The sequence below is a fragment of the Lampetra fluviatilis genome, chromosome 21 (genome assembly GCF_964198595.1).
Source record: "Lampetra fluviatilis chromosome 21, kcLamFluv1.1, whole genome shotgun sequence".
Taxonomy (NCBI): domain Eukaryota; kingdom Metazoa; phylum Chordata; class Hyperoartia; order Petromyzontiformes; family Petromyzontidae; genus Lampetra; species Lampetra fluviatilis.
In genome coordinates, this window is record NC_136295.1 from 6,993,303 (window position 1) to 7,020,495 (window position 27,193).

Sequence of the window (27,193 nt, forward strand, 5' to 3'; positions counted from 1 at the left end):
TCAAAATACACAATAGCATGCTAGCTAGACTATACAGCATGTATTATACTGGTAGGAACCACCTGGTTCCACCAGCCCACAGGGGATTATTGTGTCCGCCCGTCAGTTTTGAATTCCAAAAATGGGAGGGGTGGGGCTGGGTGGAGAGGGGCGTTCATCTTCCTGATGACGGTCGCTTGTGTTGCGATCGAAACGTCGTCGTTTTTTTGTTATTTTCTTTGCAGCTATTTACATGACTTTACCGAAAGAACCAAAGAATATGAATCTTTGCAGTCACGAAAGCTTGAAGTCAAGTACCAGTTGTATTGTAAACGTTTTGTTTAAGCTATGCGAGGTAATCTGAGAAGCCGAAGTAAACCCCACGCAGAACAGGTGGAGTGGTGGGGGGGGACATAGAAACTCCACAGAAAAGTTACCGAGTGGGGAAATCGAACCCGGGGCCCTTCCTTGCAATTGAGGCACAGCAAGGCCGTAGCCATGGAGTCAACATTAGGGGGGGGGGCAAATCTTCCTGGGGGTTCCCCCCCCAGAAAAAAAAAATCTAAATTTGAAAACGAATTTCCTGCCATGCCCTGCCTAAAATAAAAAACATTCACTAACACGTAGGATCGACTTTTTATTTATTTTTTTACAATAATGTCTAATCGTGTATTGTATTACATTGCTCTGTTTTATCTTTTTTACCTTTTCGTGTTTCATTGTATGTAATAACAGAGATTAGGGATTAATAAAGTCCAACCATAACCACAATCATATAAACAGAAATCTATTTTATAGCAATATATTGGGGGGGGGGGGACACATCCCCCCCCCAATATATTTTATAATCACGGCCTTGAGGCGCACACACACACACGCGCGTTTCCCACACTAGTGTTGCCACGGCCCATTATGAGTGCTCAGTGAACTCGGCTCCCTTAGGACACACACCTGTATTGCGGTCTCGGTATGTGCCGAGGCCCGTGACGCACCTTAGAGACCGCTTGTTGCGCTCTGATGTTTGTATTAGGTGTGAGCCCGTGCGACTCGCATAGATATCCACACACACATCCACATAGAGACTCTAACAGACACACACACATACATACACTCCCGCACACGCACGGAGTATCCGACTACGACACGCGAATAGTCTCCAACCCACACAACCAGTCGTTTAAGTATACATACGAGTATCCGACTCGCACACACAGTCTCAAGCACACTCCTACACGGACACCGACACAACATCATTACAACCCACGCACAGACACCTACACAACACATTATTCCAATCCACACACACACACTCTCCAACTGGGCACACAGAGGTTATCCAACACTCGCGTCACATACTCCGACGCGCACAGCCTTTAACACAACAACGAGGACACATACAGAGATCCCCCGTACAGCCTCAACAGACTGTTGGGGCAAGTGCTGTTAGCGAACACACACGGACACAAGAGTCACGCGCCCAAGTGTCTACATTCTCTAGGTGTTCATTCCGAATTGCTGCGTTCAAGCTCCTCTGCGTCCTGCCCTTCGAGTAGCGAACTGTTTTGGCCACTGGCCCAGGCTACTGACCTCTCTCCTCCTCCTGCACCTCCACCAAACACAACCCCGACGCTCCGCTAGCATGTGCTGAAACTCCCTCTTCTCTGCAAAGCCAGGCAGCAAACCGCGGTGAGCAATGGCCAACGCAGACCGTGCCATGATGGAGCAGATGGCGCGGCTAAAGCTTCGGCTGCTCGAGAAGGTAAGGATGGAGTGGCCGTCTCCTCTCGCCTCTCGCTCCACATCCTCCCAGCATCGCCTCTTGGCCATCGTTCACACACACACATGCCGCCAATCATCTCCGTCTCAAGCAAACTGTTGCGGACGCTCCACCAATCGTGCCGTAACCACGGAGTGTAATTCCCCGCTTGATACGAATTGTTGTGTTTTTTGCAACGCTGCTCAGGCTGGCTTGGAGTAAGCACTATTCGGCGTAAGGCACTACCACTAGAGGACAAGGTACGCCAATCCAGAATCCACATTTATTTATCTTGTATTCCAATAACGTCCTTGAAATCTGGAGACCACAAACATTATTTGGACACGCGCGTGTGTGTGTGTGTGCGCAGACCACCACCGCAATATTATGAGGACAACATTAGGCGAGGTGGATGTGACTGGGTGGTTAAACCATGTTTAGTGTAAGCACTGCCTCTGGGCTCGTGCACAAACACCGCCGGTGTGTTAACTTATCGTATCTAGGATTTTATCAGGCGCTTTTGTTAAATCACTTGTCGAGGCGCTTTACACAAATGATAAATGGTTAATTAGTGATTGGGTGATGGGGGAAAGGGGATGTGGTTTGAGAGTGTTGAGGAGGGGAAGGGATGGCAAGGAAGGGCTGATGATAGGAACAGGGAGGGGCGAGGTTAGCAAGGGTCAGGATGATAATTGTTTTTTTTACCCTTCTATCTGGCAACAAAACGGACACCTTTTTTACAAGGAGTCATGTTTGCATAGACCACAATACCTGCAGTCTTAATGCATTATTATGACTCCTTGTAAAAAAGATGTCAGTTTTGTTGCCAGATAGAAGGGTAAAAAAACAATTATCATATTTTTTACTGGCAAATGAGGTTCCAATAGTGTAAGGGTAAGGATGGTTAAGGTTTTCACACGTGGCATTCGAGAACACACTCGCAATGCTGGCAATCCCAGGTCTCCCTTGCAAAAGAGGCGTTTGTCGCAATGGGCTCTCACTTCGTTGTAATAGACACAGCGCGTGAGTGTGTGTATGCGCTGTATATATATACACACACACGGTATATGCGTCTAAAGTGGACATCTGTGAAATACTGGACACGTGGAACACTGGACAGCTGTGAAAAAGAGCGCCATCGCTCCATAATAGAGTTTTTTTTGGGTTAGATCGCGAACATTTACACGTTAATAGTAGTTATTGGGTTAGATCGCGTTTATTGATGCGACCAATATGATGGTCGCAAAAGCCTTCGTGTTTAACTGAGCTTCACAGCTCATCGGATTCCTCCAGCATAAACAGAGATTCTGATCCTGAAATGTTTGATTGTATATATCTATATCCTGCCCAGTGACGACTGGACGACGTTCCTGGGGAACGTTGTTGTTTAAGGGACGTCACTCAATCACGTGCATTAGAGAGAACGCACGCAAGTCAGGGACGCATTGCGTAGGAAAGTTAGACGATGAATGGCTGGTGGTGGTCGAGACTTTAAGGGCGGAGCGGCATCCAGAGTCGTGAATGACGTCCAGCACCGCGCAGATGGAGCCGCGAGATGGATAGATGAATGTGCAGATCCACGAGATATGGGGCCGTCCATATATGACGTCAGACGATTTTGACCCCCCCCCCTCGTCACACGGCGTCACAAAAGTCAGACCCCCCCTCAAATATGACGTCACAAAGCACTGCCCCCCAAAAAAAATAAAACATGCTTCAAATCGCTTTAAACTATTGTCATTGTAGTGCGTATTTAATGTGGCGCTGCACTCTGATGTTGTAGGAGAAAACATTTATTAAAAAGTATATTTAATTAAGTGGAACGTGTTGTCTATATTTATTTAAAGTTGCGCATTTTGATGTGACGTCACATTTCTCAAACCCCCCCCTCATCACACATCGTCACAAATGTCTGACCCCCCCTCCCGCCCTAGGTGCGTTACGTCATTTATGGACGGCCCCTTAGGCGAGGCGTGTGTTTGCACGTCGCGTATTCGTTCTTTGGCCGCAACGTGGCGCTGATGTTCCTCGCGGGGACGTTCGAAATGTCTCCTGCACGGTATCCATGCCGCAGCCTGTGCAGCCCCCGTCCCCTGAACCGTCTGTGTAACCAGAGCCCCCCCCACCTCTCTCTGTGCTGTGTTCTCAGAAACTGGAGCAGGAGAGGGAGGGACGGGAGGACGGACTTAGCACGGCCACCTCCAGTGGTCGTAACCATCACCACCACCCTCATTACACTCAATCACCACCACCATCACCACCACCACCATCATCGCACTCAATCACCACCACCATCACCACACTCAATCACCACCACAACTACACATCACCACCTTCACCACACACCATCACTACCATCACCACACTCCATCACCACCACCATCACCACACTCCATCACCACCACCATCACCACACTCAATCACCACCAATATCACCACACTCCATCACCACCACCATCACCACACTCAATCACCACCATATCTACACATCACCACCTTCACCACACACCATCACACCATACATCATTACCGCAATCACTAAACACATCTTCATCATAGTTACCACACATCACCACCATCACCACACTCAATCACCACCACCATCGTCACATTCAATCACCACCACCAACACCACACTCCACCACCACCACCACACTCAAGCACTCTTTGTCAGTGTATTGCTGGATGACCGATGCCATGTCGGTCTTGGGGATTGTTTGGTAAAGGTAAAGAGCATTGGAGATGAGGGAGTATAGAAGTGCAGTCCATTTGCCTCTTCAACTGAAGAAAGTGCTGTGCCCAAGTTAGTTGGGAGGCTTTTTCCTCTCCCCGTGTTGCATGATGTCGTCAGATCCTGTAAGAAGCGATCAGGGCTGAGCCTGGTTGATCGAGCTTGGATGGATGGGCGACCGCCATGCGGGAAACAGGTGTTATAGGCTGCTTCAGAGGGCGGTGGCAGCTACATCAATAGTTGTCACTCCACTTCTATACTCCCATCTTCTAAATGCCTTGCGTACAGAGTGCTAACCCTAACCCTAACACTTAAATAGGTACTATAGTTTTTAATGGAAAAAGAACGGAAAATATACACTGTAACGCGATAACAAATGTATGTTAATATCTTTAAAAAGTCGAAGGTTCTCCGACTTATTCTTGGTTCTTTCGGTAAAGTCACGTAGAAGGGAAATAATAAAATAATATAAATAAAACATAATAAAATATGTTTTATTTTTATTATTTTATTATAAAACATAATAAAAGATGTTTTATTTTTATTATTTTATTATTTCCCTTCTACGTGACTTTACCGAAAGAACCAAGAAGATGAATCCCTGCAGTCACGAAAACTTTAAATCTAAACAACGACTCGGCGCATTCGTCAGCCACACTGTCGCCTCCGAAGGAGAAAAAAAACACGGCGTTGAATCGGCGACGTTTCGGCCAATGGCCATTCTCAATATCGCGTGGCGCTTGCGTCGCGCGCTGACGGGTTGCTGTGTGTCGGTGCCTCCTCCTGCAGGCAGTGACGGGAACCAGGAGGCCCTCCACGGGGCCCTGAGGCGTCGCAGGGACCTGCTACACCGCTTGCGGGTGAGAGGGGGCCCCTCCGACCGGTCCTCATCCTCTAACGGCCCAGCACCCCCCGCTCCCTACCCACCGCCCCCCCCCCCACCGCTCCGACCTCCAACTAAACGCGTAACCCGTTGCTCACTCGAGCTGCGAATCCGTTCCACCCTCGAACCGAACGCTAAGAACCCTCGCGCGACAAAGTTGCTGGTCCAGCAGTTCCACTGCTGGATTATATTTTTACCACCTGAAAACGACCGCTTGTGTTGCGATCGAAACGTCGCGACATATTTTACTTTCTACCTAACGCGTGACTTTACCGAAAGAACCAAAGAGTATGGATTCCGGCAGTCACGAAAGCTTCAAATCAAGATTGCCTTGAGGAATTTCGCAGGCGCGGGGAGGGGGGGGGGCCTCTCGTCCGGCGGCGGATTGACTCTGGCGTCGTGGCGGCGAGCAGGAGCAGCACATGCTGGACGAGATGTCGCGGCCACGCTCGCGCGGGGACAGCCGGAGGCGGCAGCGTTTCACGCCTCCCGTCGTGGTGCCGCGCTTCGTGCCCTTCATCGCCCCGCGCTACTTGCCGCCGCCGCAGCCGCCTCCGCCGCCGCCGCCTCCGCCCGCCACCGCCGCGCCGCGCTTGGAGCCGATCCACATCTACCAGCAGGCTCCTCCACAGGCGCCTCGCATCATCCAGCAGCAGGTGAGAGCCGCTGCGTCGTGCGCGCGGGAATGGCCGGTTCGGTCGTCGTCGTCGTCGGTTGTCCATCGCGGTCTTCCGATGCGACGATGCATCCTGATTCCCCACGAAGACGAACAGACTGTTTGGGGCAAGGGCTGTGAGCGAGGGCACCGCATCAAGGCTGACACGGTGCAAGAGGGGATCGGTGGCCAACACCACTCCCACGGCCGGTTCAGATAATCGCTATCGTTGGCGTTGACCGTGAGCGGGAATGGAACCCGGCTCGCTGGGTTCGTAGCGCAGTGCAGTAGCCACTACACTCCTCCCGCTCCCGGGCACACCCACACACACGCAGAGCTGACCTCGCAAAAATTATTTGTCAATTAATATTTTAGAAATGTGTCCGGGTGGCTCGATTGCGAGTTTTCAAATGCTGGTTGGGGCGTGACTCAGCCGATCATTCTTCCGTGGGTCGATAAAATGAGTGCCGCTTTGTGGGGAATTCAAAAGTGGTTGTTCTTTGGTTCTTTTCGGTTAAGTCACGTCTAAAAATAAAATAATAAATTAAAATAAAATAACATATTACGACGTTTCGATTGCAACACAAGCAATCATCATCAGGCATAAAAGAAATAGCAACAAAAATCTAACTAGAAAAAACTATAGACAGACATACAAGCAGACAGACATCACAACGGCACACAGAGAGAGGAGCAAGCTGACAACGCGGCACGGGCACGCAAGCCTGAAAATTAGAAGGCAGGCACACGAAAATTAAATAACCTAGTAAAATATCGAAATGTAATGTTATTTTATTTTTAGACGTGACTTAACCGAAAAGAACCAAAGAATAATTCCTGCAGTCACGAAAGCTCTTAAATTAAGATTAAAAGTGGTTGTGTTGTGGATCAACTTTCTCCTGCCATAGCAATGTGGAATTACTACCCCTTGTCTCACGCATTTAAACAGATGAGCACCGCCTCAATGCTCACTGAAAATTAAATAATGTGAACTCTTTCGAATATTTTTTGAACATGTATTAATGCACTTGCGGGCATAGAGTTGAAATGGAGCAGGTGACATGGCCCAGCTGTAACGCATTCACCTCTTGCGGTTCCAACCCGACAGGCCGCCCTGGTTATTACTGCGGGTGTATTAACCATAAAAGGGCCACGGTGGCTATGAGATGTTAACTACCTCACCTCGTATACAGGAGGTCGTGGGTTCGATCCCGACCCTGACGCCGTATATTTGGAATGTGGATTTTTCTTTGCTTTTTCCCTCTACATTTGGCTGCTTTAAATGTCTACGTGACAAGCCACTTTGTTGAGTTGTCATTTGTGGCCAGGTTGCTTCCGAAAAAGAGCGATATAGCTCATTGGGTCTTACCTGGTAAAAAAACGTTTAGTGAATGCCACGCGTCATCTGCTTCCCAGTGGATGTTAAAGATCCCGTGACATCATTCGAAAAGAATAGGCCATTGTGTGGTGGTGTCGTAGTTAAATTTTTTGACAGCTGCCTGCGAAATATTCAATTGGTCTTATACATAGCGTGGCATCGCCCCCCTTCTCTGAAACGATTGCAGACTTTGACGAAACACACCGATGACCATAGGGGTAGCACAAATATCAAACGCTTCCTATATTAGGAAGCCAATGGAGCTATGCACTTTTAAATCTAGATTGCAAACTCATTTCTTAAGAACTGCTCTTTGTGCTTAGTTTATTGTCCTTCCCCCACACCTCTTATTAGCACGGTTGGCTACGTACGGTGTGAAAGAAGTTCAACGTACGTATATACAGACACGCGGAAAAATTACGGTGATGGTTATCGATTCTAAGAAGCGCGGCCTCGTCCACCGACGAGCGAGCGAGTGAGCGGAGTGAGCGGAGTGAGCGAACGGAACGTTGCGCCCGCCTACAGATGCCCCAGCAGCCCACCACCATCATCCAGCAGATGCCTCCACAGCCGCTGATCCAGCAGATCGCGGCGCCGGCACCGCTACCTCCACTGCGCTCGGGCAACATCAAAGAAGGTTCGCGAGCGTCTCTGCTCCTCCCGTGTCTTCTCATCTCAACGAAGACGACGACGATGATAGCGATAACGACGATGCACACGCTTTGCACGTACAACCCATTTTAAACTAAAACTAAACTTTTTTTTTCTTACCGGGTAAGGCCCCACTGAGCTATGTAGCTCTTTTTCAGAAACGACCTGGCTATCAGAAATGATAGCTCGGTGAAGTGGCTTATCGCGTGGAAATTTACAGCAGACAAATACTCTAAATGCATGTCTATAAATGTGGAGGGAAAAACCGGAGGATCCGGAGAAAAATCCACGCCGATCACGGGGAGAACATGCACACTCCTAACGTACAGGCGTCAGGGGAGAGATCGAACCCACAACTTCCTGTATACCGGGCGAGGTAGTTAACATCTCCGAGCCACCGTGGTCCCCCCCCCACCATGCTTCCTGCACACAATGTGTGGTGGGTGCATTACGGTAGCGTGCGATGTTCGATTGTAATTTCATGGAGCGTCTCAGTGAGTTCCACAACACCTCAGCACGCTCGACACATCAGTGGGACCCAAGTTGTGAAAACAATTATGGTAGACGTATATTTACGACCTGATAAGAACTCAATGAGGGAGAACTGGGATTAAATAAGTTGAGCAAAACCCCTGAGATTTATATAGAGATTCGTAGACTTATACATAAACCAGTCGACTTACATAGAGGCCATTAGACCTAAACTGACTGATAGACATATAAAGACACATAAATGTAAAATAGAGACCAATACACACTTATAGAGAGCCATAAAGATACGTACGTAAAGACCCATACACTGAAAAAGCCATAAAGAGTGCTTGATTAGCTAGAGACACATAGGCTTGCATAGCAACCCATAAACTTACATAAACACCCATAGTCGTGCACATAGAGGCTCGTAGACTCACAGAGATGCCCTTCATGAGCGGCAGGTGAGAGTCCATTGAGACCGGCAGTCTCTGGCTCAAGGGGCACCTGGGGTTTAACTCAGTCCGGCAGGACAACCCATTTGGAATGTATAAATAATACGCGGGAGAGAGACATCATCTTACACATTTTAATCGCGGAAAAATGAAAAGGCAACATTTGCGTAATTTTTTTTTTACAACTTTCTGAACAGTTTGCATTCCTATTTGGCGAATGAATACCAAACTAAATAAAGGATTAATCAAATTCCAGCCCTTTGTCAGTCCACCAATGGATGCTGGCCTTCCCGCGCCGTGTGAATTATGGAGGGATTGTTTGACCATACTTCACCACGCTGGTCAGTGCGGATCGATAGAGGGTAATTGACATTTCACTCGCCACTGATATTGGCCGTGGCCAGGAAATTGAACTCGGGTCACCATGGTCGTACCGCTCCCCAGCAGATGCTTCAAACAGAAAAGACAAAGATCCCCTATATAGCCTCTAACAGACTGTTGGGGCAAGTGTTGTTAGCCAGCACCTGTGAAGGCTGGGCACGGCACACGAGGCAATGGGTTGCCAGCAACACGCCTGGCCGCCTTTGTCACCCCAGTGGCGGTGTTTTTGCACCCTGCGCCAGGTACTCATTTGAGGCTGAGTAGACCTAGGGGAGGCCCAGGAGTGGCTCAGATAATCGCCACTGGTGTCGACTGTGAGCGGGAATCGAACTCGGGTCGCCGGCTTCGTAGCGCAGCGCGCTAACCGCTCCACCACCGCTCCCCACTACAAAACTCACACACACTCACACAGACAAAAGATACCCCGTATAGCCTTAACAGACTGTAGGAGCAAGTGCTGTTAGCGAGCACCTATGAAGGCCGGAATGGTACACGAGGGGGTGGGTGGCCAGCACCACGCCCGACCGCCTTTGTCTCCCCAGTGGCGATGTTTACACACCGCACCAGGTACTCATTTCAGGCTGAGTCGACCTAGGGGAGGCCCAGGACTGGTTCAGATAAGCGTCACTGGTGTTGGCCGTGAGCGGGAATCGAACCCGTGTCTCCGGGTTCATAGCGCAGCGCGCTAACCGCTACACCACCGCTTCCCACTACAAAACTCACACACACGCACACAGACGCACAGTCACTCAATCACCGCCTTTGTTGATCGTTGTGCGTTGAGCCGATCGGTTGCCTGGTGACCCAACGGTAGTCGGGCCCCACGTGAAGCAGACATCGTTGTCGGTCGCGGCTGCGGGTGTTGACGGTTGTGTTTCGGTAAACCTGTTGTGCAAAAATTCGAAATGGCCTTTCATACCGGCGCGCTTTTAATTGGCGGCCTTTGCGGCTCTATCACTTGGCAGATGCGTTCACGAGGCGGAAGCCCGAACATATATTTGTGAATGTTACGGTTCATTAAAATATTGGCTATAGGCTGCGGCGTAATGTTCGTCACAGTTATGACAATTTACAGCCATTTGTCAATCAACTGCACCCACAGACATGGTGGACCTCATGATGATGCAGAACGCCCAGATGCACCAGGTGGTCATGCAGAACATGATGCTCAAGGCCATGCCGGCACCAGCGCCGACCCCGGCACGCGCCGTCCCACAGGTCAGCGCCTCACCACGGCACGGCACGCGTCGTGCTCACGACCCGCCCCGGCGTTCGTCAAACGTTGCGTGACAATCGGACCGTGCGAACGTGTGACCTTGTTGGGCCCAACGTTGGGGCAACGTTGAGCCAAGGTTGGGCAAATGTTGGGTCAACTTTGGTCAATGTTGGGCCAACGTTGAGCAACGTTGGGTCAACGTTGGGTCAACGTTGGGCCAACGTTGGGTAACGTTTGGTCAATATTGGGTCAATGTTGGGCCAATGTTAGGCCAACCTTTCCAACCGCAAGCCAAACTTGGTTCAACGTTGCATGTGGGTAGCTGTTGAGTGTGCAGGCGGTGTAACTGCAGAGGGTGGGAGGGGCGGGGGTGGGGGAGAGGGGGGATTGGCATCCCATCACCGTGTCGGTCGAGGAGGCTGTTTGACCATACTTCACCATGCTGGTCGATGCGGGTTGATGAAGGAGGTGCCCGGAACTGGTTCAGACATCGCTCTCGCCACTGATGTGAGCCGTGACCGGCAATGGGGCTCAGGTTGCTGGGTTCATAGCGCAGTGCAGTCATGAATTTGCCACTGCTCCACATACTATTTACAGCAGGGGATGATGATGTGTCAATTATACAAGGTGATGATCATATAATTTAACTCGTCACTTTGGTGTTAATTTTGACCTCTCATTTCCTAGATTTTTATTCTGACTTCGTGGATCTTGTCATGATGATGTTTGACGTAGTTTCAAACCAGATGCGGCGTATTTGGTCGCTAAAGTTAGCTGTGAGAATTGTTCATCGGCTTACCGGTGAATGAGCTGTGCAACAATACTAATTGGCGCGGTGTTAAACGCTTGCACACCACGTGATAATTACATTTTGTCCAGCTGTGTCGGGTGGTGGAGGGCTATAACAACACAAATTTGGTCCCAGGTCATTACATGGCAGAACCCAAAAATCAATGATCAATGATGGCATATATTTTCGACCACAAATTCCAGGTTTTGACAACCAAGTGGGGAGCGGTTCGCGCGCCGCAAATACAAACCCAGCGACCCGAGTTAGACTCCCGCTCACCGTCAGCACCAGTGACGATTATCTGAACCGCTGCTGGGCCTCCCCTACATCGACTCAGCCAACAAATGACTATCCGGTGTGATGTGTAAACATCGCCACGAGGGATACAAAGGTGGCCGGGCGTGTTGCTGGCCACCCATTCCCTCGTGTGCCGTTCCGGCCTTCACAGGTGCTCACACTCGCTCACAGCACTTGCCCCAATGGTCTGTTCTTTAAGGCTATCCATATTTTTGCGTTCAGTCCGCCTATCCAAATTTTTTGTCTTCAGTTCGTAGTCCTTCCCCACGGTTGCATACGTACGGTGGCGAAATAAGTTCGACGTACACACGCACACGTACGGGTGGGGTGACCTCTGTCTTTGTGGGTCAATCGCTTCTCCGCAGGACTCCTCGCCCGAGCAGCCGGGCGTTCACCACCACCACTACGGTCCCCCGCAGCCGCCACTGCCGCCCATTGGCTTCCCCGGCTGGCCTCAGTCCGGTGTCCCGTACGCCCACGGCTCTCCCTTCCCGATGGGCGGCTACCCGGGGCTTGGAGGAGGGCCCTACGGGACTGCGCCGTACCACCCCGGCTACCAGCAGCACGTGGTGGGTGGGGCCATGCCACCGATGATGCCGGTCCAAACGTGAGTCGCTCTCGTTCCGTCGTCCGTTCGCGCGATCGCCTATCGTCCGCCCGTCCATCCGGTCTTCTGTCCGTTCGTCCGTCCGTTTGAGTGTGCGTCCGTGCGTTGGACATATTGTCTGTCTGTCTATCTGTAAGTTTGTGGGTCCGTGTCTATCTGTCGAGCGATTCGTGTGTCTGCCCATTTGTGCATCCGTGTGTGTGTGTGTCTGCCTATCCATCCATCTGTTGATCTGTGTGTCGATCTGTGTGTATCTGTTAACTTTTTGTCCATCCATCCATCTGATTCGTCTGTCTATATGTGTTTCTGCAAGTCTGGCCATCCATTTGTTTGTCCATTAATTTGGGGCGCTTCTGTCAGTCTGTCTATCTATCAACTCATCAATTAGGATGCATCCTTGACACATCCGGGGTTATGGTTAATTCACAGAGGAGACTGTATGTGCCATCATCATTGGCGGGCAAATGCGGTTCGTTGTGTGCGTTCACCGCTTGCTGCAGAGGCTCGTGGTTCGAATCTGGCAGACCGGCCTGGTGAATACTGCAGGTGTATGAACCGTAGACCACACACCGTCTGCTTCACAGTGGATGTTAAATATCCCCGTGATGTGATACGAAACTATGAGGGCACCGTGTGCCGGTGTCATGGATCAACATTTTTAAATGACGCAGTATCGACTCAGGGTTACACGCAGCAACATTGCTCCCTACTGGCAGATTACACCCATGTCTAATAGTCCTGCGATATAAGGATGGTTCAAATACCAAATGTATTAAGTAATAATTATTGCTGTTCTACTTAGTAAAGGCATTTTGTGGAGACTTGGAAACTGTGTGTGTTTGTACGTTGAACTTCTTTCGCACTGTACGTAGCCAACGGTGCTAATCGGAGGTGCGTGGGAAGGGCAATCAACTAAACGCACAAAAGCAGTTCTCAAGAAATGAGTTTTCAATTTCGATTTAAGAGTGCATACGCTCCAGTGGCTTCCTAGTATCGGAAGGAAGAGCGTTCCAGACGGCCGCAGGGCTGGACATGTCCACACGATTTACGGACACCATATTCCACTTTGCATTGTGTGTGTGTGTACTGTGTATCATTGTGTGTGTGTGTACTGTGTATCAGTCGACCGAAAGGTCGCACATGGTGGGATAAAGCGTGGTTATCCTTTACCTCTTTCGACGTCTGACCATCAGAGAAGAGTAGGCCAACCCACCCTCGCGCAGAGAGGCTCCCTAGAGCTGCCTCGAGCAGAGCCTCTTCCGCCAGCAGTGGCGTGAGAAAATAATGTCCACATGTTGAACGCCTTTCGCACCGTACGTAGCCACCCCTGTTAATCAGCGGTACGGGGGAAGGACAACAAACCAAACACGAAGAGCAGTTCTAACGAAACGCGTTTTCAATCTCGATGTCAAAGTGCATAGCTCCAGTGGCTTCTTAACACCGGACGAAAGAGCGTTCCAGACGGCCGCAGAAGCGCATCTGAAAGCGCGCGATGCAGTTACCACTTTTTTTGTTCGATGGCCACCGTTCCTGACCACCGATCCTGACCACCCACTTGTATCCCGATTGGGCCATCAGTCACAGCGGGTTTCTCGCAGAGCAGCAGTGCAACCCCATCGCGTTAGAGACATTCCCCACGGAAAGTGGATACCACAGAGCTACCTCTGAGATTGCTTGCAGTGACTTCTGGTCCACAGAGTGGGGGAGGGGGCAGCACTTTCCCACCCAGAATCAGAATATTTATATATACTGGAGGAATCCGATGAGCTATAAAGCTCTTTTTGTCACGGATGTCCAGTAGGGGCAGGTCAGAACGTTACAACAAGCAATACAAAAGCACAATAGGAGTGCAAAGTATGGTGAAGGTAAGCAAATCACTCAAAAAATATTCAAATAAAGCTAAGCTCTTTTTTTATCTTACCAGGTAAAGCCCACTTAGCTATTAACTTCTTTTTCAGATGCGACTTGGCCACAAATGATAGATTTGAGGTTTTCGTGACTGCAGGGATCGATACTCTTTGGTTCTTTAGGTAAAGTCACGTGGGTATAAAATAAAAATAAATTAAATCACGACGTTTCGGGCGCAACACAAGCGTTCGTCATCAGGTGGCACAACCACAGCAATAAACAATTGCTGAAGTGGGCAAAAGGGCTGCTGCAACAAGAGGCCATTAAGGTAAGATAAGGGGGGGGGGAGGAGACAGGGAGGGTGGGGGTGTGGGGTGGGGGTGTGGGGTGGGGGTGTGGGGTAGGGGGTGTGGGGTAGGGGGTGTGGGGTGGGGGTGTGGGGTGGGGGTGTGGGGTAGGGGTGTGGGGTAGGGGGTGTGGGGTAGGGGGTGTGGGGTGGGGGTGTGGGGTGGGGGTGTGGGGTGGGGGTGTGGGGTAGGGGGTGTGGGGTGGGGGTGTGGGGTGGGGGTGTGGGGTAGGGGTGTGGGGTAGGGGGTGTGGGGTAGGGGGTGTGGGGTGGGGGTGTGGGGTGGGGGTGTGGGGTGGGGGTGTGGGGTAGGGGGTGTGGGGTGGGGGTGTGGGGTGGGGGTGTGGGGTAGGGGGTGTGGGGTGGGGGTGTGGGGTAGGGGGAGTGGGGTGGGGGTGTGGGGTGGGGGTGTGGGGTGGGGGTGTGGGGTAGGGGGTGTGGGGTAGGGGGTGTGGGGTGGGGGTGTGGGGTGGGGGTGTGGGGTAGGGGTGTGGGGTAGGGGGTGTGGGGTAGGGGGTGTGGGGTGGGGGTGTGGGGTGGGGGTGTGGGGTGGGGGTGTGGGGTAGGGGGTGTGGGGTGGGGGTGTGGGGTGGGGGTGTGGGGTAGGGGTGTGGGGTAGGGGGTGTGGGGTAGGGGGTGTGGGGTGGGGGTGTGGGGTGGGGGTGTGGGGTGGGGGTGTGGGGTAGGGGGTGTGGGGTGGGGGTGTGGGGTGGGGGTGTGGGGTAGGGGGTGTGGGGTGGGGGTGTGGGGTAGGGGGTGTGGGGTGGGGGTGTGGGGTGGGGGTGTGGGGTGGGGGTGTGGGGTGGGGGTGTGGGGTGGGGGTGTGGGGTGGGGGTGTGGGGTAGGGGGTGTGGGGTGGGGGGTGTGGGGTAGGGGGAGTGGAGGCTACAAGTAAGACGCAAGCACGGCAGAAAATGCCCACCCACTTCAGCAATTGTTTCTTGCTGTGGTTGTCCCACCTGATGACGGACGCTTGTGTTGTGCCCGAAACGTCGTGATTTAAATTATTTATACCCTACGTGACTTTACCGAAAGAACCAAGGAGCACGAATGATAGCTCAATGACGTTGGCTTATCGCGTGGAAATGTATTGCAGCAAAAGAATCTAAATAATATAGACGAATGCTTCTTAGTGTGGAGGGAAAAAACGGAGGGCTCGGAGAAAGCAATGCCCTCAACCACGGGGAGAGAGACACCGCAAACTTCGCGACAAAAATGATCGTCGCAAGGCAATCGGGAACCACTTTCGATGATTCTCGTCGCTGGAATTGAACCGAATGAAGTGCACGAGCAAATGTAACGTTGCCGTTCTTTTTGTTGTTGTTGTTCTTCTGCATTTAGTAATTGGTGATCAGTGTGAGACTCATCAACTCCGCTACACTTGGAGAACAAAGTTTACACACGGGCGGCCGCCTGGATTCGAACCCGGGATTATCAGCGGTGCCGGTTTAAGTGCTCTGAACTTGTGAGACACCAGGCCACCTCCACAAAGTGGTGCCTTCTTAGAAACACGAGCCGGTCATTTTTACCGTGCCTGTCTGTAACACCGTCTCAATGAATATAAACCTACATTCACACGAAGGTTAGGTCGATTTACTTGACAAAGTTGAGAAGTGACATTGATGAAACGATCTGCGTAATCACATTTTTATGCTCGCATCTACAAATATTTATCCAAAATAGAGGTTTTTTTTGGGTTAAATCGCGTACATATTAATGTGTCGTTAAACCCGCCACGACCCAACACAGGTCATGGAAATGAAACATGCCAATTAGTTACTAGTTCAGCACACTGATGTGTTGGAGAGTAAACCCTCAACATTTACAATTCGACGTTTCACTGGTAATTACAACCAGCCTCATCAGGCAACAGCCAGAATAATGGTTAATTGTGTTCAACTTAAAAAATATTTACCTTGTTTTTTTTACTAATATGAGATTTTTTCAACCAATATTCTTCCACACGTGTATTTAAGTTACTAACGATGCGTGTAGTGAATACATTATTAAATTGCGCTGGCCATACCTCTGATATTCTCTGTTAGATATCCGCGCTGGAAATTTTTTTTTTAAGTGGAGTCAACGTGAATGAGTTTGCTCCTCTTGGGTCGAAATTGCTCCGAAGTTGGTGCGATTAAATAAGTCCCCCCGAACACAAAATAATCGTGCAATTTGACAAAGGTGTTTTCTCACAAGTTGGCAAGCTCTAGCCAAAATTTGTTTCTTACCCTATGATGATTTAAATTTAATGTCGAGTTTAGATTTCAGATATTTACCGAGCTGAACTCGTGATTGTTCTTTGAATTCAAAGCATCATTTGTCAATCCCCCCCCTTAATTTTACTAGAAATCTGTGCTCTTGGCACCAAGCTGTGAGACTTTTCTGCGTCCGTTTGGAACTCCTGCAAAGCAGTTGCGTCACCCCCATGTTAAAGAATGACTTGTGGAAGGTGACATGACAGAACTACGTCTGAGATATTTTTTATTGACCTCGTTCCCCGTACTTCGGCTGCCATAGGTTTCCACTCGCCCCACAATAGAGAGAAATTTGTCATGGGAAAGTAAATCTGAGTAGAAAAAAAAATGTATTCTCCGAGATGGATATTTTTTTTACCAAATAAAATTTCACGTGGTGGATGTTTTTTTTTTAATTCTTCTATGCACTCAATGGTGACCGTGCTGAGACCATAAATTTGCGAGATTTTTCTTTTTAAAACCACGGGTAGTTGAAACCCGGCTTCCAACACAAGAGGTCAGTGGTGTCTACTCCGTTCTCTGAGCCACGCGGTCAACTCTAAACCGACCATTCTTTAATTTCTCACATTTCCATGTGCTTCTCAGAGACGCCGTCTATGATTGACATGGCGCCACTCCACAAGGATTCTTAAGCCAGGCCAGGTTTTGTGGCGTGCCGTTACCAGCAGTAAAGTGCACGTGCGGTGCAATGTCGCATATCCGGCTCGATGAGGTGCCTGAAGTGTAGGCGAATATGCATGAATGTCGGATATTTGAACATCTATCGAAGATGACAGTTACAGCCAGCAGGCACAACTAAGTTGCTAGACAATAACAAAAAGCAGATTGCTTTGAATGTAGGAACGCGCTTCGCCGTGCTCTAGAAGTGACTGCGTGTACGCGGGATTTAAGAATATTTCCCTGTGTGCGAAGACGTCTTAATTGTGAACGTCTACAGAAAATATCGGCTAGACTGTGCGCGCATTCTGCACTGGGTTCGAGAGCGGCTGATTGGTCAGGGCGGATAAGTGACGGTCGGATATGCGACGTTGCACTGTGCATTAGAGTCTGCTCTCATGCACCCGAGAGCCCGAGCTGAATGAGAATTCCCTGGATTCGGCAGCTGAATGTTGTGTAAATAAAAGTACACAGACGGCATATTTATATTGTAGATTACATTTCATGGTTTATTTTGTGGGTGTTTAGTTCATTGTCCTTCCCCCCGCACCTCCGATTATCACGGTTGGCTACGTACGGTGCGAAAGAAGTTAAACAAACGTGCATGTAATAAGAGTGTGAAACAACGAGTATCGTGGCTTCTTTGATCAACACATTACAGTGTTGGAAATTCGTGTGCTTTGCTCGTGTATTTTATGTTTGTTGACATAGCTAAGGGTATAGAGATTCACCACTCAAGGTCACGATTCGTGGTCACTATTCGATTTCAGAACGGATTCTTTTTTTTTTACATTGTGGAAGATGCAAGCGTCCTCTAGTGGCTGGAATGGGGCTGCTATGAAGCCCATTGGACCACAACGTGAATCGAAGTGATGGATTATTATCTTATCGTACGTTTTTACAGCGCCTTAACCGAGGCACTGTACAATGAACTAACCATGGTAGAAGGTGATTGGGGAGATGAAACGAGATGAGTGGAAGGGATTTATGTAAAATGAGGAGCTGGTGGTGACGATGCGTGGAATACACGTAGATGGAGACGAGTGGATTGACGATGGGTGGTGACCACGGGAAGTCGGGGACAGGGAAGGCGGCGTTCGTGCGAGTGGGGTGGACAACGAGGGGAGGAGGAAGGGTGGGCAGCTCGTATTGACGACGATTGCACACCGAGTCGATGCGGACATATTTGGCTTGTGTGGCCCAGCGGTAGCTCGCGGTTCGAAGCTGGCAGGCTGCCCCGGTGATCACTGCGGGGTGTGTATTGACCATGACAAAGAGGGGCTCGTCTGCTTCTCAGAGGACGTTAAAGATTCCCCCTGGCATGACAAAAAAAACCGAGCAGGCCATTACGTGCGGTCCAAATGAGACATATTTGTTAAATGACACCGCAAAGAAATTGTGATCACACCCAGCAGCATGGCCCGCTTACTGTGACACTACTGCAGACCGTGTCTCGTGAAACACAGTGCCTGCGTGACGGCCGTGCAATCACGAAGGCACTCTGGTGGCACGATGGTATGAATGCTAAATGTAATACATTATTATTCTGAATTAGTGCAACGTTACACCTCAAACTGTTTTTTTTACTCCCCTTGTGTGGGTATGAGTTGATATTGGCGTTCGTCTCTCATGGCGCGTTAAGACCCATTCGTGTTTGACTGAAATGACGAGTGTTGATTTACAAACGCACACACACGTTTGAAATAAACACGGAGGTTCCCGACCAACGCGTGCTATCGTCATCATTGGTGTGCTCATGCCGTCACTCCGTCCCAAGCGAGTGAGACTTGAGGATGCGGTAGCGCTTCAACAGTCTCAATGCATCTTCTTGGTTCTTTCGGTAAAGTCACGTAGAAGGGAAGTAATAAAATAATAAAAATAAAACAATTCTGGTTTTCACCTGAGGACGGCTGCTCGCGTTGTGGCCGAAACGTCGTGAGAATTGTTTTATTATGTTTTATTTTTATTATTTTATTACTTCCCTTCTACGTGACTTTACCGAAAGAACCAAGAAGATGAATCCCTGCAGTCACGAAAGCTTTAAATCGAAAGTCTCAATGCAGTTCAGTGTCGTGGGGCAATTGAACCTTTTCCCATTCCCATGACGTGCGTGTACGTCATCAGTTTTATTTTTCTGAATCGGAAGTAAAAGGCCAGGCGGGAGGGCGTGTGGCACAGTTTGGCGCCAGCTATCATAGTGTGCGGTGGTGTCGCTACAGTTCTCTGCGGTGAGTAACAATGTCTATAAAAAACAGCAGCTCTAAGCCTCTCTAAATGAAATTAACGCTAACCACTTCCGCGTTCGGAGATTCAGCGGTGAACGGGGCAGACGCCTCGGAACGGGACAGAATATAGCATTAATACCACATGCGGGTGAGGGGAGTGAGTCTACTACCTGAGTTCGATACCCGGCCATGGCTAACATCAAGTGGCGAGTGATATCCGAACCGACCCTGGGCTGTACCTCCTCCCCCCCCCCAACCTTCACCAACTGCCACTGACCAGCGCGGTGAAGTATGGCCAAACAACCCCCATGAACGGGCGTGATGTGAGGTGGCCTTCATCCAGCAGTGGATTGGCAAAAGGGGCTGCGAATTGTACAACCTCCACATTACAGCGCTCCGAAAGCATGCATCGTGAATACATACTTTCGATTGGATGTTTCTGCAGCCTTGAGTAAAATTTACATTTCAACTTTATTCGGGTGTGAATGCTCGTGCCAAACCCGAAATAAAGTTAAAATATGACTCTTAATGAACACCGTCACTTTTCGATTTAAAGCTTTCGTGACTGCAGGGATTCATCTTCTTGGTTCTTTCGGTAAAGTCACGTAGAACGGAAATAAAAAAAATAAAAAAATAAAACATTATTCATCTTCTTGGTTCTTTCGGTAAAGTCACGTAGAATGGAAATAATAAAAAAATAAAACTGTATTTTTTTTATTATTATTACTTTATTATTTCCATTCTACGTGACTTTACCGAAAGAACCAAGAAGATTAATACCGTCACCTTTTCTAGCCCCCCCCCCATGTGGTTGAGTTTAAATTGTTTTTGGTTCGCTCTGGGTGTAGGGCCCATTGAGCTAGAAGCTCTATCGAGAGTGGCGACCCAGGAGTGGTGTGGGGGAGGAGGTCCAGAGGGGGTTTAAGGAGGAATGCAAGAAATGTGCTTTGCAATGAAAGTTATCTTAAGAGTTTGCAGCACCCATTAAGCATTGGTTTCACTTTTGAACGATTTCCCAACGGGACAGCCGGGACATTCAGTGCCTTCCTACGGCTCGTGCAAGGTTTGCTTTGGCTAATCTGTGCAGTTCTAAACACACGTGTCCTCGACGTCCAACTTTTTCTTGTGTGCCACGACGCAAATCCACACACACACAACGCACACGCCACCTCTCGCCGTTTTTTCAGTATTTGTGTACTTCCCAACGTACCTTCCGATTAACACGGTCGGCTACGTACGGCGCGAAAGAAGTTCAACGTGCGTACGTGCAGTTGACAGCGTTGTGGGTTTATTCTCCACGCAGCGTTGTGGGTTTATTCTCCACTCAGCGTTGTGGGTTTATTCTCTACTCAGCGTTGTGGGTTTATTCTCCACTCAGTGTTGTGGGTTTATTCTCTACTCAGCGTTGTGGGTTTATTCTCCACTCAGTGTTGTGAGTTTATTGCTCCACTCAGTGTTGTGAGTTTATTCTCCACTCATTGTTGTGGGTTTATCTCCACTCAGTGTTGTGGGTTTATTCTCCACTCAGCGTTGTGGGTTTATTCTCCACTCAGTGTTGTGGGTTAATTCTCCACTCAGTGTTGTGAGTTTATTCTCCACTCATTGTTGTGGGTTTATCTCCACTCAGTGTTGTGGGTTTATTCTCTACTCAGCGTTGTGGGTTTATTCTCCACTCAGTGTTGTGGGTTTATTCTCCACTCAGTGTTGTGGGTTTATTCTCCACTCAGCGTTGTGGGTTTATTCTCCACTCAGCGTTGTGGGTTTATCTCCACTCAGCGTTGTGGGTTTATTCTCCACTCAGCGTTGTGGGTTTATTCTCCACTCAGCGTTGTGGGTTTATTCTCCACTCAGCGTTGTGGGTTTATCTCCACTCAGCGTTGTGGGTTTATTCTCCACTCAGCGTTGTGGGTTTATTCTCCACTCAGCGTTGTGGGTTTATTCTCCACTCAGCGTTGTGGGTTTATTCTCCACTCAGTGTTGTGGGTTTATCTCCACGCGGCGTTGTGGGTTTATCTCCACTCAGTGTTGTGGGTTTATTCTCCAATCGGCGTTGTGGGTTTATCTCCACTCAGTGTTGTGGGTTTATTCTCCACTCAGCGTTGTGGGTTTATCTCCACTCAGTGTTGTGGGTTTGATCTCCACTCAGCGTTGTGGGTTTATCTCCACTCAGTGTTGTGGGTTTATCTCCACTCAGTGTTGTGGGTTTATCTCCACGCGGCGTTGTGGGTTTATCTCCACTCAGTGTTGTGGGTTTATTCTCCAATCGGCGTTGTGGGTTTATCTCCACTCAGTGTTGTGGGTTTATTCTCCACTCAGTGTTGTGGGTTTATCTCCACGCGGCGTTGTGGGTTTATCTCCACTCAGTGTTGTGGGTTTATTCTCCAATCGGCGTTGTGGGTTTATCTCCACTCAGTGTTGTGGGTTTATCTCCACTCAGTGTTGTGGGTTTAATCTCCACTCAGTGTTGTGGGTTTATCTCCACTCAGTGTTGTGGGTTTATTCTCCACTCAGCGTTGTGGGTTTATCTCCACTCAGTGTTGTGGGTTTATTCTCCACTCAGCGTTGTGGGTTTATCTCCACTCAGCGTTGTGGGTTTATTCTCCACTCAGCGTTGTGGGTTTATTCTCCACTCAGCGTTGTGGGTTTATTCTCCACTCAGCGTTGTGGGTTTATTCTCCACTCAGTGTTGTGGGTTTATCTCCACGCGGCGTTGTGGGTTTATCTCCACTCAGTGTTGTGGGTTTATTCTCCAATCGGCGTTGAGGGTTTATCTCCACTCAGTGTTGTGGGTTTATTCTCCACTCAGCGTTGTGGGTTTATCTCCACTCAGTGTTGTGGGTTTGATCTCCACTCAGCGTTGTGGGTTTATCTCCACTCAGTGTTGTGGGTTTATCTCCACTCAGTGTTGTGGGTTTATCTCCACGCGGCGTTGTGGGTTTATCTCCACTCAGTGTTGTGGGTTTATTCTCCAATCTATGTTGTGGGTTTATCTCCACTCAGTGTTGTGGGTTTATTCTCCACTCAGTGTTGTGGGTTTATCTCCACGCGGCGTTGTGGGTTTATCTCCACTCAGTGTTGTGGGTTTATTCTCCAATCGGCGTTGTGGGTTTATCTCCACTCAGTGTTGTGGGTTTATCTCCACTCAGTGTTGTGGGTTTAATCTCCACTCAGTGTTGTGGGTTTATCTCCACTCAGTGTTGTGGGTTTATTCTCCACTCAGCGTTGTGGGTTTATCTCCACTCAGTGTTGTGGGTTTATCTCCACTCAGCGTTGTGGGTTTAATCTCCACTCAGCGTTGTGGGTTTAATCTCCACTCAGTGTTGTGGGTTTAATCTCCACTCAGTGTTGTGGGTTTATCTCCACTCAGCGTTGTGGGTTTAATCTCCACTCAGCGTTGTGGGTTTATCTCCACTCAGTGTTGTGGGTTTATCTCCACTCAGCGTTGTGGGTTTAATCTCCACTCAGTGTTGTGGGTTTATTCTCCACTCAGTGTTGTGGGTTTATCTCCACTCAGTGTTGTGGGTTTATCTCCACTCAGCGTTGTGGGTTTATCTCCACTCAGTGTTGTGGGTTTATCTCCACTCAGCGTTGTGGGTTTATCTCCACTCAGTGTTGTGGGTTTATCTCCACTCAGTGTTGTGGGTTTATCTCCACTCAGCGTTGTGGGTTTATCTCCACTCAGCGTTGTGGGTTTATCTCCACTCAGTGTTGTGGGTTTATCTCCACTCAGTGTTGTGGGTTTATCTCCACTCAGCGTTGTGGGTTTATCTCCACTCAGTGTTGTGGGTTTATCTCCACTCAGCGTTGTGGGTTTATCTCCACGCGGCGTTGTGGGTTTAATCTCCAATCGGCGTTGTGGGTTTAATCTCCACTCAGCGTTGTGGGTTTATTCTCCAATCGGCGTTGTGGGTTTATTCTCCACTCGGCCTTGTGGGTTTATCTCCCAATTGACCGGGGATCCCCGGAGTCTCCCAGGATCCTTAGGGGCCGGGGAATCAGACATTTGTGACAATGTGTGACGTGGGGGGGGGGGGGTTGAGAAATGTGACGTCACATAAAAATGCGCAACTTTAATTAAATAGACGTTTTAATAAATGTTTTCTCATACAACATCAGAGTGCAGCGGCACATTAAATACGCACTACAATGACAATTGTTTTTTTTTGGGGGGGGGGGCAGAGCTTTGTGACGTCATTTTGAGAGGGGGGGGGGTCTGACTTTTTGTGACGCCGTGTGACGAAGAGGGGGGGGGGGTCAAAAAGCGTCCAAAATCGCTTGACGTCATTTATGGACGGCCCCTTAAACAGTGGGGGCCGACTCTGCCCCGCGACACCGCGAGACACCGCGGCTTGCCGTAGCCTCGCGTCTTCCCCACCAGGCGGGGCTACAGCGCAGGGCATCGGGGGCGGCCGGGCGCGTGTGGAGGGAATGATTGAGTACCCTGGGGTAGGTTTCGATGTCATGTTCAACTTTTCGTAGTGATGTCGGACGTCAATGTTTACGAACACGTCGTGGCGATGCGTTTAGTTTCGCGAGTTTTGTTGCTGTTGGTTGTTTGTTTGTGTGCGGTGGCAATGGTATTCGCGCGAAGATTTGCGTTTCGTTTTACGCACTTTGGTGGACGTGGTGGCCTCCAGTGGCTGGATGGGGTCACGGAACTCACAAGCTGAATGCGTGCGTGGAGTTTTTTTTTTTTGGGGGGGGGGGAGGTGGCCCCCTTTTGTCGCTATTCATTGGTTCTTTCGGTAAAGTCACGTAGGTGAAAAAATAAAATAAAAAATAAAAATAAAAAATAAAATAAAAACTAAATCAATTAAATCACGACGTTTCGATTGCAACACGAGCAATCATCACCAGGTGTGACAACCACAGCAAGGAAACGCCCTGCGGGTCGTGGGAGCTGCGTCTGGCCATACTTCACCACGCTGGTCGGTGCTGTTGGGTGCAAGTGGGGTGCATCGATGGTGGAGCGCCGTAGCAGCGCTGGAGGTGCAGTGGCGACGATGAGACTGTTGGCCTGCCCCTTCCTCTCTGCTGCCCGCCACGTAGCCCCCTACATCAGCTCTGCAGGGTGGTTCAGGTGTCTTGTGACCCCCGCCCCCCCCCCCTATTTCAGTCTCCAGAACTGAATGTATTTAAAGTAAGGTTTAAAAAAAAACACAAATTAATATGCAAAGGATATTAAAAAAAGTTCAAGGTCAATTTATTGGGGGGGGGGGGGGGGGGGTCACAGAACATATGGACCAAGCCTGTACAGCAACCGGCAGTGCATGTTGGCTGCCCATCCAATAACTATCCAGGCTCAACCACTGCTTAGCTTCCCTAGATCTGATGCCATTGGGGCTCAATCCCGGGTGATTTAAATGATTAGTTTGTTGAATTTACTAACTGTGTTTTTCTTGTTGTACACTGCTGCCATGTATTTAACCGCAGAGGCTTCAATGGATATTGCCATTATTTTAGTTGACGTTCTTGCATCTGGGATGTTTGGCCAAGGTCAATAATGAGTTTAAAAAATAAAGTGAATGTGTAGAGGGAGTCTGAATGGAAGAACCGTCACACATACACGGAGATAACATCGAACAGTCCACACAGATGAGTTCACGAACCCACTTGGGTTTCTGGCGACCTCAAAGCCACCTCGCAGACCAGCTGTGTCTTTACGTGATCCGCTAACCCTTGCTCCCCAGAGTGCTGGCTTATGATGCGCGTGACCACTGGCCAGCCCTCACTCAACCCGACATTCTGGGTGGTTCAGAGCAAAGTGATGATTACTCATCAAGCGATCGTTGCAAAACCGTTTTCTCGACACTGCACGTAATCTCAAGGAGCTTCGGGCAATGATATTTGTGTTGAGATGAATGCGCCACGTCGATGATGGTGACGATTGGAGACGATCATGAATATGATGACAAAGACGACGATAACCGTGAGGAGGATGATGATGATAGCCATGATAATGATCACGACGACATTGATGAACTGCGATGATCATGACTACGATGAAAATGACAATGGTGACGACAACGATGCGGACGATTACGACGATGAACGTGAATACAATGACAACGATTACGATGATGACTATGATGATGGCAGTATTTTTTATTATTATTCAGCGATTGCTTTTACACGTGACTTTTACACAGTTTAGAGCACCAGATATATAAGAAAAAGGATCAATTAAATACAAACGTCAGTCGAATGATGTCAGTGATGATGATGATGATGACAGTGATGATGACAGTGATGATGATGATGATGTCGATCGTGATGATGTCGATGTGCTGCGTTGTTTTATTCGAAGGACAGAAGTGACTGGGCTGATCCCGCACCTGTCCTCAGCGTTGCCGCGGGCTCTGTGAATGAGAGCCACGTCTCAGGTGAGGCCCCCCACCCTCCCATCCCCCTGGGTGTGGTTGGGCAATCCAGATGAAGGTGGCTCAATGGGGATCCGGTCCTGGTTTTTGTGTGCGGTAAAGTTGACACAAAAGCAGGTTTGGCTGACATGGGTAATTTGAGATCACGTGCTTTTGTCTATCGTGGTAAAAAGGTGTGAAATATCGAATTACTCCACCTAGGGAGCCCATATCCAATGTGAGATTGCTGATCAAAAGTCTAACCCAGTCGCTGCAGCTGCTGGCCACTGCAGCAAAGGGAACATGACTTGCAGATGTCACCGCTGGTTAATCGCTAATGTATTTGTTCAATAATTCATCGTGCAGCTTTGCAATGTGTGGTTGCCTGCAGTGTATAGTGTGTGTAGAGTGTGTCTGCGTGCGTGCATTGTGCGGTGTGTAAGGGGAGCGGTGCCTCAGTGGTTAGCGAACTCTGCTACGAATCCAGCGATGTGCGTTCGATTCCCAGCCATTGTCAGCATCGACACTGATGATGTTAAACCCGTGCTGGGGCTCCCCCCCCCTAGGTCGACTCACCCTTAAATGAGTACCGGGCGCTGTGTGTGAACATCACCACTGGCTAGACACGGTTCTAGCCACACCACCCGCTATAGAAAAGGTCTGCCGTTCCAGCCTTCACAGGTGCTCGCTCAGAGCGGTTGCCATAACAGCCAGTGTGTAGTCTGCAGTACACACACGCTTTTGATGTTGAGATCTGACGAGATAGGGCGCACTCTGAGTTATTTGGTCACGGGATATAATCCTTACAATAAATTCATTGTTTTTCTTGACAGAATACTGACGGAGAGGTTTGCATGTGTGCAGTGAGAAATCTTGGCTGGACTCCTGCATTCAATACGGTCACACACACACACATCTGCACATCATATGGATATGGGCATTAATGCGTGCATTGTGCAAGCAAAAGTGTGCAGAATTACCCGCACGCTATGTGTATTTAACTCGCGGTAATCTTGCAAGGCGTTTCAGTTATCTGCGCATTTGGCAGCATCGGTTGCCCGATGGTTATTGAGGGAAGAGGGTGAACGAGGCGATGTGAGTCTATGGTTCGTTGACATTAGCCACGTTGGTGTAACGTTATTGCCCATAGGTACATCACCACGTGGGGTTTGGCGCAGGTGGTGTTAATGCATTGCGAAAACTATGCCGTCGGTTATAGAATGGCATGGCATGCCACATGTGGAGTTTGAGTA

General features: G+C 49.3%; 1 protein-coding gene across 1 annotated transcript; it reads left to right on the forward strand.

The window, feature by feature from the left end:
- The first annotated feature begins 1,672 nt into the window (after positions 1-1,672).
- Positions 1,673-26,818, forward strand: C21H21orf58 (chromosome 21 C21orf58 homolog). The gene is made up of 9 exons (XM_078865745.1): positions 1,673-1,738; positions 3,885-3,945; positions 5,256-5,326; positions 5,763-6,005; positions 7,908-8,019; positions 10,443-10,558; positions 12,009-12,250; positions 25,894-25,964; positions 26,774-26,818. Exons 1-9 carry the CDS (start codon positions 1,673-1,675, stop codon positions 26,779-26,781), a joined length of 990 nt encoding a protein of 329 aa, XP_078721871.1. The 3' UTR covers positions 26,782-26,818.
- Positions 26,819-27,193: the final 375 nt, after the last annotated feature.